Source organism: Orycteropus afer, unplaced genomic scaffold (genome assembly GCF_000298275.1).
Source record: "Orycteropus afer afer isolate SDZICR_OR568_19922 unplaced genomic scaffold, OryAfe1.0 scaffold00026, whole genome shotgun sequence".
Taxonomy (NCBI): Eukaryota; Metazoa; Chordata; class Mammalia; order Tubulidentata; family Orycteropodidae; genus Orycteropus; species Orycteropus afer.
In genome coordinates this window covers 10,448,117-10,460,122 of record NW_006921613.1, presented here as the reverse complement: position 1 = coordinate 10,460,122, position 12,006 = coordinate 10,448,117, and the positions used below count along the sequence as shown (strand labels likewise).

The 12,006-nt window shown below is 37.2% G+C and overlaps 1 protein-coding gene across 1 annotated transcript in view; it reads right to left on the bottom strand.

The window, feature by feature from the left end:
- Positions 1 to 12,006, bottom strand: part of CEP152 (centrosomal protein 152) — a 114,877-nt gene that overhangs the window by 14,485 nt on the left and 88,386 nt on the right. The window contains exons 20-21 of the mRNA XM_042783682.1: positions 7,985 to 8,635; positions 3,493 to 3,634 (exon numbers count right to left, since the gene is read on the bottom strand). Of these exons, the coding sequence (XP_042639616.1) occupies positions 3,493 to 3,634; positions 7,985 to 8,635 (793 nt within the window). The remainder of the gene's footprint in view (positions 1 to 3,492; positions 3,635 to 7,984; positions 8,636 to 12,006) is intronic.

Here is a 12,006-nt window from a genome sequence, read left to right as displayed (position 1 = left end):
TGGGTGCCTTGGGAGGAATGGTTGGTGAAAGGGCTGGAGGGAGGCAGCATGTCTGGCCTTGCAGTAATAGGCCTTGGGTTACTGCTGGTAATGCTGTCTTCCTCTTGTGAGATTAGAGGAGGTCAGAACATGTGGCCTCCTTGTCGTTTTTGTAGAGCAAGTACACAATAAATATAAACTACTGTGATTAGTAATATATGGAATTTATAGTATGCAAAATGTTATACAAAAGGTAAATTATTACTATTATTACTATGTATATTTTTATAATATAATAAAATGGGAACACAAATTGACAGAGACTCAGAAACTATGTCCAAAATATTTATGTAAAATCATTGGTCCAGTAGAATGGTTCTTTATTATTAGCTCTCTCCTGACTTTTCAGTTTTATTTAAATGATGCTAATCATGTTCATGGCCCAGGGGATGGCCTCGGGGCCTAAGGCAGTCCCTCGCCAAGCGCAAGGCTGGCCATTCAAATCCACCAGCCGATACCGGCAAGGTAGACCAGGCCGTCTCTTTGGGAGCTCTAGTAGCATAGTGCTTAAGGCACTAGACTGCTAACCAGAGGCTGCTCACAAAGCAGCAAAACCCACCAGCCACTCCTCGGAAGGAAGGTTGGGCAATCTACTTCCATAGTGATACTGCCTCAGAAACCCAAGGAGGGGTCGCTATGAATCAGGTCTGACTTGACGGTACATAACAACAACAACAACATTCATGTTCATGAGCATCTGAAGATCAATGAACTATCACATGGATACTGTACACTGTATTTTTAATTTTCATTCAAAACTGGAAACCATGCAAACGTCCACTGACAAGAGAGCAGATATATTACACTATATATACACAATAGGATACTATATACCAATTAAACTAACTAGAGCTATATGCATAACACAAAAGTCTTAGAAGCATACTAAATGGAAAGAAGCAAGTTACAGAGGAATGCAATATGTATATTTTTATAATATTAAAAGACAAAATAAAGCAATAGCTTTCTGGGGACACCTATATTTCTATATTAGGTCAAACCATAAATAAAAGCAAAGAAGCAATTTTTTTAAAAAATTGGAATATTTGTTACCACTAGTAGGATCTCTGGTAGCATAGTGCCTAAGGCACTTGACTGCTAACCAGAAGGCTGGTGGTTCAAACCCACCGGCCACTCCTCGGAAGGAAGATGGAGCAATCTACTTCCATAGTGATACTGCCTCGGAAACCCAAGGAGGGGTCACTGTGAGTCAGGGCCGACTTGATGGCACATACCAACAACAACAGTTGGGAGCAAGTTACAGGGATGGGATAGGTAGAAAACACAGGGTCCTTCAACAGTATTGGTAATGTTCTATTTCTTAAGTCGAATGGTAGGTTGTTGGATGTTAGGCTTTATAACTTAAATGTATGGATTAAGTATTTTGTTTGCATGTATCAAATATTTCAGATTCAATTTTTTAATTACTTTTTTAAAAAATAAGGTATTAGGAGAATATAACCAGTCAACAACAGTGCTCTCTAGAGTAGGCTTCTAGAGAACTTTACCACTTACTGTATCATATATTCTGAAATTATTTAATCCTGTCTAATGACATTATTATTAGTATTAGGTGCTCTGGTGGCATAGTGCCTAAGACATTTGACTGCTAACCAGAAGGCTGGTGGTTCAAAACCCACCAGCCATTCCTCAGAAGGAAGGTTGGGCAATCAATTTCCGTAGGATACCATCTCGGAAACCCAAGGAGGGTTTCCAACTCCATGGCAGTGGTTTTTTTTGAATGAATTTATTAATGTGTTTGTTTAGAGAGGAAAAGAAAGTCTAAAGAAAGGAAAACAAATCCTCTTAATTTCTCTCATATTGATAGGACTTCCCAAAGCCAAATAATACCCAATACTTGTTTCTATTCCTTTCACAGATTAAAATAGCTATCTGAGCAGCCTTCAGACACCAAACCCTAAAAATGATGCAAGCTAATAAATGATTTGCCAACTCAGCTCCAAAATCTCAGTGAAAAGGCAATTCAAGCCCTATATTGTTCAGGATATTACAAGAATTCTTCTCATAATGACATCTCTAAGTCATTAAAGGAAAGTTAACCTACTAATTAAGTATTCAAGGAACACAAACTATGTGCCACTCACTGTGCCATGTGTTGGAGAGGAAGTGATAAAACCCTGCACCTGCCCTCAAGAAATTCACAAATACTATGTAAGAGATCCTTGATAGAGAGGGAGAACAATGTGGAACAAAACTCAAAATCATTTGGAGGAAAAAAAAGAGGGGGGGGGGCGACCAGGTTTGCTGGTCCAATAGAGCCTGGTGGAACACTGAGACTATGGCCCCTAGCTGCCCTTCAGGTCTAGAATTGAACCACACCTGTGGGCTCCAGCCAAACAAAAGACAGGCATATGAGTTGAACACTTACCTCAAGTAGATACACTCCTTGGAGAGAACAATCATGGGAGGAAGAAGGGCTGCTTATGCACAGGGAGACAGCTCAGGGGGCAGGAGTGCGTGGAGGGATGGACACAGGGAAGAGGTGACTATGGGGAGGAAGTGGGAGGGGAGCTGTTGCATTGGGGTAAATTGTAGTCAATGTCATGAGACAAAGTGTATGTGAACTGCTGTATGGAAAGTGAATTTGCTCTGTAAACCTTCACCCAAATCACAATTAAAAAAAAAAGAGAGAGAAAAAAAAAGAAATTCACAAATAAACCAGAAAATATCTAATACACTTTAGAAAGCTTCATTTAAAAATGGCTGAAATGACAGCCTTTTCATTGAAATTTACTTTTTTTCCCCATCTGATGATTATAGTTGCTTAAGCTATACATGTCTTTGGTAATAGGGCTATTTAAACAATATATGATAGTAAAAAAGATATTACAAACACAACTCACTGAAGAAATTGTTCTGTTCTAAGATGATAAAATCAAGTTTTTACCTATAGCATTGCAGTTTTCTTTGTACCTTCAAATTTTAAGTACTTTATAATATTTTAATTTAAATGAGATCATGGATATAAAATAAAGTTTTCTACAGTCCTGGCACATAAGTAAGCTTTCAACAAATGCTGGCTACTATTATTCCCCCCCCAAAAAAAGAAAAAAGGCTGAAATGAATTGCAGTTATTTCAATGAAAAAGTCCTAGTCATATGGGCATTCTCATGTGAAACCTCTCATTTCTCAGTAAAATCAGGGAATAAAAACATTACTGCTCTATTAAAACTCTCATTATTTTCCTTGTGATAACAATCATTTCTGAATGGAGGGAAGATCATGAAAAGACAGAAGTAAGTGGACCTAAAGCAACCCATTCCTCTAAATAAAATGTAAAATCTAGGGACATACACAATAAGTGGAAATAAAACGACACATTCACTCACTTTTAAAACTGCCCACATCTTTGATCTCCTGTAATCCTTAAAGCAACCCTCTGGAACTGTGATAATGAATGTTATAAAGACCACAGGAATAAAATCCCATTACCAGCTTCTGCTTCTGTTTCTTGCAAGGCCAAGGGCTGAGCATGGTGTCCAGAAGTGGGTACAGGAAAGGCTTCCAAGGCTCCAGGGTCTCCTTTGCCAGTGCACCCGCTCGCAGGATCCTTAGAGATCTTAGCTATATTTTTCTGAAATAAATTTCCTTCACAGTTAATGCCTAGTAGTAAGGCTTATAAAATTCTCTATCTAAAATGCTGTTAAAAATACAAAAAGAAAACCTGAGAAAAGAATGCCTAACTATCATCAAAATGTTTCTTAGGGTAGTATGTGAATACTGTAACTATCAACTAGTGTCTTATGACTATAATTTGCATATTTACATATATGAATTTGAGATATATTTAATGGTTTATGTGATCAAAGCATAGGACACACTATGTGAAATCAGAATCGTTCTTGAAAATCCAGAACATTTTCGCTCCAGCAGGGGTCAAATTTATTACTAACTCTAATACCAATCTTTTGTCTTCCCCAAGTCAAAAATAAAAATGGTACAAATAATTTAAATTTCTATTGGGTTTTGTTTGTTTCTAAATACTTTAACATAAATTTTCAATTTGTTTAAAAGGTCGGTTGAAAACAAATTCCAATGTAAAAGAAGACTGAGGGTCAGTTAACTAAAAACCTTGCACATGACCATTCCTTCACTAACAAACATTTGTTAAACAATTTTTGCATTCCAATTGCAGTCAATATCATGAAACAAAATATATGAACTGCTACATGGAAAATGAATTTGCTCTGTAAGTTTTCACTCAAATCAAAATAAAAATTAAATTTTTTTTTTCTACATTCCAGTCCCTCTTACTGGCAATTGTTCTTAGCTGCCTTTTAGTCACATGCCAACTCATGGCAACCCCACCTGCACTGGAAAGAACTACCACCCAGTCCTGTGCCATCCCCACGCTCAGTTGTAGATTAGGCCATTGTGATCCTTAGGATTTTCACTGGATGATTTCAGAAGTAGATCTGGGCCTTTCCTCTGTCTTGGACTAGAAGCTCCACCACAGTCTGTTCAGCATCATAGCAACACACAGGCCTCCACTGACAGATGGGTGGTGGCTGTGCATGAGGGGCAATGGCTGGGAACTGAACCCAGGTCTCCAGCATGGAAAGGCAAGAATCCTACCACTGACTACCATTGCTCCCATCATAGGCAATACAGCTACTCAACTTATTAAGGGGTAAGATGTTCTTTGAAGACCATTTTTTAAATTTTGGAGAACTACTAAATCCCAAAGGAACTGAATAGGTGATCTTGAGAATACTGTCCTTTTTAATAACATAAAATGCATTCTATGTGCTTGATTCTCTAAGTCTTGGTTTGGATTATGAGAAATCTTTTAATTGTTAGGAAACCTACTTTGATGTCCAACAGAAGGAGAGGTCAGAAATGATAGAGAAAGAGCAAATGAGGTAGACAAGAGGAAATAAAGTAGAGTAATAACAGCTAAACCAAAAGCAGTCAAATTTTCTGGTTTCTTTTCAAAACGGGGGGAGCTCTGGTGGCGTAGTGCCTAAGGCATTTGCTAACCAGAAGGCTGGTGGTTCAGACCCACCAGCCACTCCTCGGAAGGAAGGTTGGGCAATTTACTTCCCTAGTGATACTGCCTCGGAAACCCAAGGAGGGGTTGCTGTGAGTCGGATCTGACTGGACAGCAGTGAGTTTGGTTTTGGTTTGGTATTCAAAACTGGAGAATAAAAGCCAAGATAACACAGAAGGCAAGAAAGCAGCAACCCTTTTGTCTTTGTTTTAACTTGTTGGATAATTAGAAGAGACAGAACACTATCCTTAGACTGTTTGAAAATTTGGCTCCAATTGATATTTTTCTTCTCTTTTATGAAATATTGTTATTACTATATTCTGATAAGGCATTCACTTTCATGAAAACTATATTTTTAATTCATTTGCATGCTATTTTTTTTAACTGATCAACTATGTTATTTAAATGAGGACTGGTTTTATATATGAAGCCCTAGTGGTACAGTGGTTAAAGAACTGGGCTTCTAACCAAAAGGCTGGCTTTCAAACACACCAGCCACTCCATGGGAGAAAGATGCAGCAGTCTGCTTCCATAATGATTTACAACCTGGGAAACCCTACGGGAAGTTCTACTCTGTCCTTTAGGGTCACTATGAGTTGGAATTGACTTGATGGCAGTGGGTTTGGTTTTTGGGGCTTGTTTTCTATATACTGAGAAACAGTTTTTTCATATTTAACTTCAGTCAATAATTCTACAAATCAGATATTCAATAAATTATAAATATATTTCACATTCACATTTATGCTACCTATACTGCAAATTCATACTAACTGCTTTACCTCAAGGTCCTGAGCTAAGTGAGCTCTAAAATGGCAGAAGGACAAATATTACTTCTCTGACAAATGACAGATTAGGCATTTGAAAGCCACCCTTTTCTCAGGAATGGAATCTGACTCCACCCAATAAAAGCTGCAAAAGTCTAAGTTCTTAGCCAAATTATGTGATTCTGTCTCCACAGACTTGTGAGCTACATTAGTGCACACAGATGATTTTCTACTGCTTGCACAATTACAAGTCCTGTAAAAAGATCCAAAGGTTGATTATATATTAATAGCAGGAGGAAGGTGTTGTATTTTCTTGATGTTTAAAGCAGAGATAGCCTTTACAGAAAAGCAAATGTTAAAGTGTGTAACACGATTTTTCTATCACTTGTCATCCTCAAACCCTGCTATAGACAACTTTCATATTTTAATGATCTATTTTCTCAAAAAAAAAAAAAAAAAAAATCTAAGTAAAGTATTATAAGCCATATTCATGGAAAATGACCTTGCCCATTATTTGTACAATGAATGTAGCTACTGTCCAATAGTCACATCTTTGTAAATCAAGGATTTTCAATTGGAGTAAGTGGGGCTAAGACAGATTGATCTTTCTGGTCCCTCCAGCTCTGAGACTCTGTACTGCCTTCAGTTGTAGGATACAGGAAGGCCAAGATCCAAGATCACCATGCAAAACTCAAGGAATCAGATAGGCCAGGGATCTTTTTTTTTTTTCCCCCTTACAGATGAGCAACTACAATATATGACTGCCCAAAGGAGCTCTAGTGGTGTAGTGGGTAAGGCATTTGGCTGCTAACCAGAAGGTCATTGGTTCAAAACCCCCCGCTGCTCTACGGGAAGACGACAAAGCAATCTACTTCCATAAAGATTTACAGCTTTGGAAACCTAAAGGGGGTCACTATGAGTTGCAATTGACTTGATGGCAGTTGAGTTTCTTTTTTTAAGTAATGAGTTAGTTACCAGTGTCACACTGGAACTCAGATTTTTTTTCCCCTACTTTTATACCACTTTCCAGTAGATATTAATACCAAATGCTCAATGCCAGCCTTGAAAATCTTTAATCACAGTATCTTGTCATATGCCATCGAGTTGATTTTGATTCACAGTGACCCTACAGGACAGAGAAGAACTGCCCCATCAGGTTTCCTGGGCTATAATCTTTTTGCAGCCAGTTGTCAGGTCTTTTCTCCTATGAAGGAGCTGGTGGGTTTGAACCACTGTCCTTTTGATTAACAGCTGAGTACTTAACCATTGCTCAACCAAGGCTCCTTCACAATATCTTAATGGGCCTTAACTCTTATTTCTTAACTCTTCTAAACACAAGCCTTCTAATCTTGGCATTTGTTCTCTCTTTAACTCCAAGTGTGGAAATGGGCTGATCATAATGCTTAAAATATCATTTTGGATTTTTCACACATAACTAATTTGTTTAACCACATGAGAGCTCAAGACTTTGGTTTTATCAGATCTTCCACACAAACTGAAAGCTGGGCTCAGAGAATGTGTGTGTTTGTGTGTGTGTATATGTATGTGTGTATGTATGTGTGTGTGTGTGTGTGTGTGTGTGTGTATATATATATATATATATATATATATGACTAATTCATTCTACATGTACATAAATAATGCACCAAAAATTTGGGTTCAAAGTTTTGTGCAAGGGAGCAATACCTCTATTTACTTGTTTCTATGTCAATACTCTTTGTATTGGGTTGGCATCTTTTGCCTATATGAGATAAAAGCAAGAAACAGGCTTTCAAACTCTTCCAGAAATTCTTAAAAACCCTAGTTCAATATGATACGCATTTGTTGACGCGGTCATGTCTAAAACACAAAAGTAAGAAGGAAAGTTATTCAGTTTCTGAAATCTCTGGCCCTTATAAACAACAATTTTTATTTTTTAGGAAAAAGATGTCTGGAGCCTAAAGGCTCTGCCTCATAATTGTGGCACTTTAAAAAAGGAGTTTTTTTTTTTTCTCCCTGACAATAAAATATGCAATCCTTTGGGATTTCTACAGAAAGTTTTCTAAACCATTGTTAAAAATACAAATCTTACATTTGTTGAACTATTAATTAAAGGAAAAAAAATTACTACATGCAACTTCTATAATCATCCTTAATGTTTAATATCTCTTTTCACTTCTCAGGAACATACCTTTTCCCACTGCGGACCAGCATTTTCTGTAAGTGGAAAGAGTATATCTTGAAATACTTTCTGTATGCAGGCCTTTAGTTTTTCAAAATATTGCACAGACACCCATTTTGAAGAACAAGTCGACATAACTTCCAAAAGCTGCTTGCCTTCTGAACCACCAACATGTTCATTTTGGGCACCTCTTAAGAGAAATTCAAGTATGGTTAGGACATCTTCTTCATACTGATAAATTTCCACTTGGATCCTCCTCCCTTCCTGCATAGTCCATTCTCTGCGACTCTGGTCTAAACATGTTTGTAATTCTGTCTCCTTCTGAAGAAGAAGTTCAGTTTTTTGTTTCATAAAGTCTTCTTTAGCTGCTGCAAGCACCTCATTAATTTTATTTCGATGATCATCTAAAAACTGCCGATAATCTTGTTCATTTTGTTCTTGAATTCTGTGGATTTCTTCTTGCTTTGCTTTGTTCCATTCACTCCGAGCTTTAGCCAACTCAGCCCTCACAACCACAGGGACCTCCTTGTCCTTTAACTCGAGTTCCCTCTCAAGAGAATGGATTTTCTCTTCCAGTTCCTTTCCAGGTATTACATTTTTCTTCATATCTTCAAGCTCACTTTTCCATTTCTCTTTAGCTTCAGAAACAGCAAACAATATCTATAGGATATAACAATTTACATTTAAAAAATATCTTTATGATTCTCCTCATTAAAAAAAAATATTAAACTAACATGACTGTTTAGGTTAACCTCTGAACTCAGTAAGAGATTTATAATCAAACTAAAGAGGAAAAAAAAAGACATAATTTTACAAATACTTAAGGATCTATTCCTTCATCTTAAATCAACCAATACATTTAAAAGCGAAAATATCAGTTTGCTGATAATAAACTTATTTAAACTAGGGGGGGACAAAAAAACAAAATTTAAACTGGCTTAAACACATACACACAGATAAAGATAGGTAGTCCTTGCTAGATGACATATTCAAGTTACAATGGACCATACTTACTGTGTTCTTTTTTTTGGGGGGGGGGTACCTCTTATTGTTAAAAATATGTATTACATACAGTGTTGCAGCATATAATTTACATAATTCTCAGATGTCCACTAACAAATGTTCAAAATTCAGATTTAAAAAGATACTGATAATAAAAGGCAATTAAGAATGAAATCTTGGAGGAAAAAAAAAGGTCAGAATCAACATATGATGGAGCAGTTGGAAAGGAACTCCAGCGTCAGTCAGGGATTACCTGTATATAATTATGTAAGTAGCTAAACTCATTCTAGAAAAAAAAGTATTAGTTGTTAAAAAGAAATAGATATAGTTTCAAATTGTATTTAAACCCACCCCCTACCCAACAAGTAAAAATTAAGTATTTTTTACCAGAAACAAAAAGGGCCTAGAATGAAATTTTACTTTTGCTTAGGCCTATAACACCTTTGTAAATACTTGCTGATCAACAAAATTGTACTTTTTTTTTTTTTTTTTTAAGGATTTGGGTGAAGATTTACAGAGTAAATTCACTTTTCATACAGCAGTTCACATATACTTTGTCTCATGTCATTGACCAAAATTTACAATGCAGCAGCTCCCCTCCCACTTCCTCCCCATAGTTACCTCCTCCCAGTGTCCATCCCTTCATACTCTTCTGCACCCTGAGCTATCTCCCTGTGCATAAGCAGCCCTTCCTTCTCCCATGATTGTTCTCTCCAGGGCGTGTGTCTACTTGAGGTAAATGTTTAACTCACATGCCTGTACTTTGTTTGGCTGGAAACCACAGGTGTGGGTTCCATTCCAGACCTGAAGGGCAGCTAGGGGCCATAGGCTCAGTGGTTACACGAGGCTCCATTGGACCAGCAAACCTGGTCCCCACCTTCAACAAAATTGTACTTTAACGTAATTTTAGTGGTTAGAACCATTTATTAGATGACAATACCAAACAGAAAAAGTCATTTTTTCATTATCTATTTTTCTTCTAGGGTGTAAATTATAAAACAATAAATCAGAGAGGATCGAATCACAAAATAGAAACATTTTTCATTCAATACAGTACAGACTTCAGAGATAGGCCTACCTTTGAGTAAAAGCTTAATAAATAATAATAATTAACAACAACAACAACATTTTTCTTCTATAACAGAATAGCAGGACCAGTAGACCACAGAAAATAATAGCTAGTATACAACCAAGGGGTAACAGGGAGTCAAAACACCTGGGATCAGTTCTGATTCTGCTGCTGACTGTGCAGGCAGTGTAGCACGCTGGTGCTTACCAGAGCTGACTCTGGAGACAAACTGCTGGAATTAACTTACCAGCTATAGGACGACAGGCCCATTCCTCAATTTCTCTGGACCTCAGTTTCCCCATCTGTAAAATGGGGATAATTACAATACCAGCCTGCCAGGGAGCTCTGGTGGTGCAGTGCCTAACGCATCTGGCTGCTAACCCGAAGGCTGGCAGTTCAAACCCACCAGCCACTCCTTGGAAGGAAGACTGAGCAATCTACTTCCGTAGAGATACTGCCTCAGAAACCCAAGAAGGGGTTGTTATGAGTTAAAATTGACTTGATGGCAGTGAGTTTGGTTTGGTTTACCCAACTTTATCACTTCGGAACTCCAAGCAACATTCATACTGTCATTTTTTCTTCACTCTCTTTCAAATTACTTATGGAAATATTTCAAAATACAAAGAAATGCAGAGAATAATGTAATGAACATCCATATAATTTAAGAAGAAAAATATAATAGATTTTTATTTGTGCTGAGTTATTTCCATAAATAATTCTGTGGAGTAATATTATGAATCTGTTCTGGAAGAAGTGCAGCCAGAATGCTCCTTGGAAATGAGAATGACCAGACTTCATCTGACCTACTTTGATCATGTTGTTAGAAGTGACCATTCCCTGGAGAAGGGTATCATGCTCGGTAAAGTGGAAGATCAACGAAAAAGGGGAAGGCTCTCAACGAGATGGACTGACATAGTGGCTACAACAATGGACTTAGGTATAGCAGGGATTGTGAGGCTGGTGCAGGACCAGGCAGTGTTTCATTTGTAGTACACAGGGTCGCTATGAATCAGAGCTGACTTGACACCACCTAACAACAACAACGAATACACAGTAAGAATCATGCTAACTTTAGTGATGAACCACATTATTTTCCGAAATGCTTGTGCCATCAGGATGTAGTATGTGTGCTGCAATCTATTAAATTTTTTTATTAGAATTAAATGAGAGGATTTCCAAAGCACTATGTATTATAAAACTATTATGGAATAATTCCTCATGTTTTGAAACAATTTGTTATTTATTAAGCTTTTACTCAAAGGTAGGCCTGTCTCTGAAGTCTGTACTGTATTGAATGAAAAATGTTTCTATTTTGTGATTCGATCCTCTCTGACTTATTGTTTTACAATTTTGGTATTGTGTCAAAACACCAAAACTATGTTGGAATTGGTTTAGACCTATAAATTAAGTTGGGGGAAGGCACACTGTCATATTTGATTTTCCAGTCAGGTGGCACTTCAAACTCACCAGCCACACCTCAGAAGGAAGGTTGGGCAATCTACTTTTGTAAAGATACTGCCTCGGAAACCCAAAGGGGGTCACTATGAGTCGAAACAACTTGACAGTAGTGAGTTTGAGTCAGGGACCATGACAATATCCCTGGGAAGGAGAGTTTGCTGTTTACCACAGAGAATACATCATATATGTTATAAAACTACTGACACAGCATAGAAAACAATCTCTAAGTATGTTCAAGGATGCTGTGTAACTAATAATATACAGATAAAACCTTATTCTCAATTTCTCCTATGGCTAGGCAAGAGAGAAAGGAATTTACTTTAGAAGTTAAGAGAATTTCTTGATTTTGAGAGTTGTTTTTTTTTTTTTTAATTTTATTTTATTTAGATTTGGGTGAAGATTTACAGAGCAAATTCACTCTCGATACAGCAGTTCACATATACTTTGTCTCATGTCATTGACCACAGTTTACCACAATGCAACAGCTCCCCTCCAATTTCCT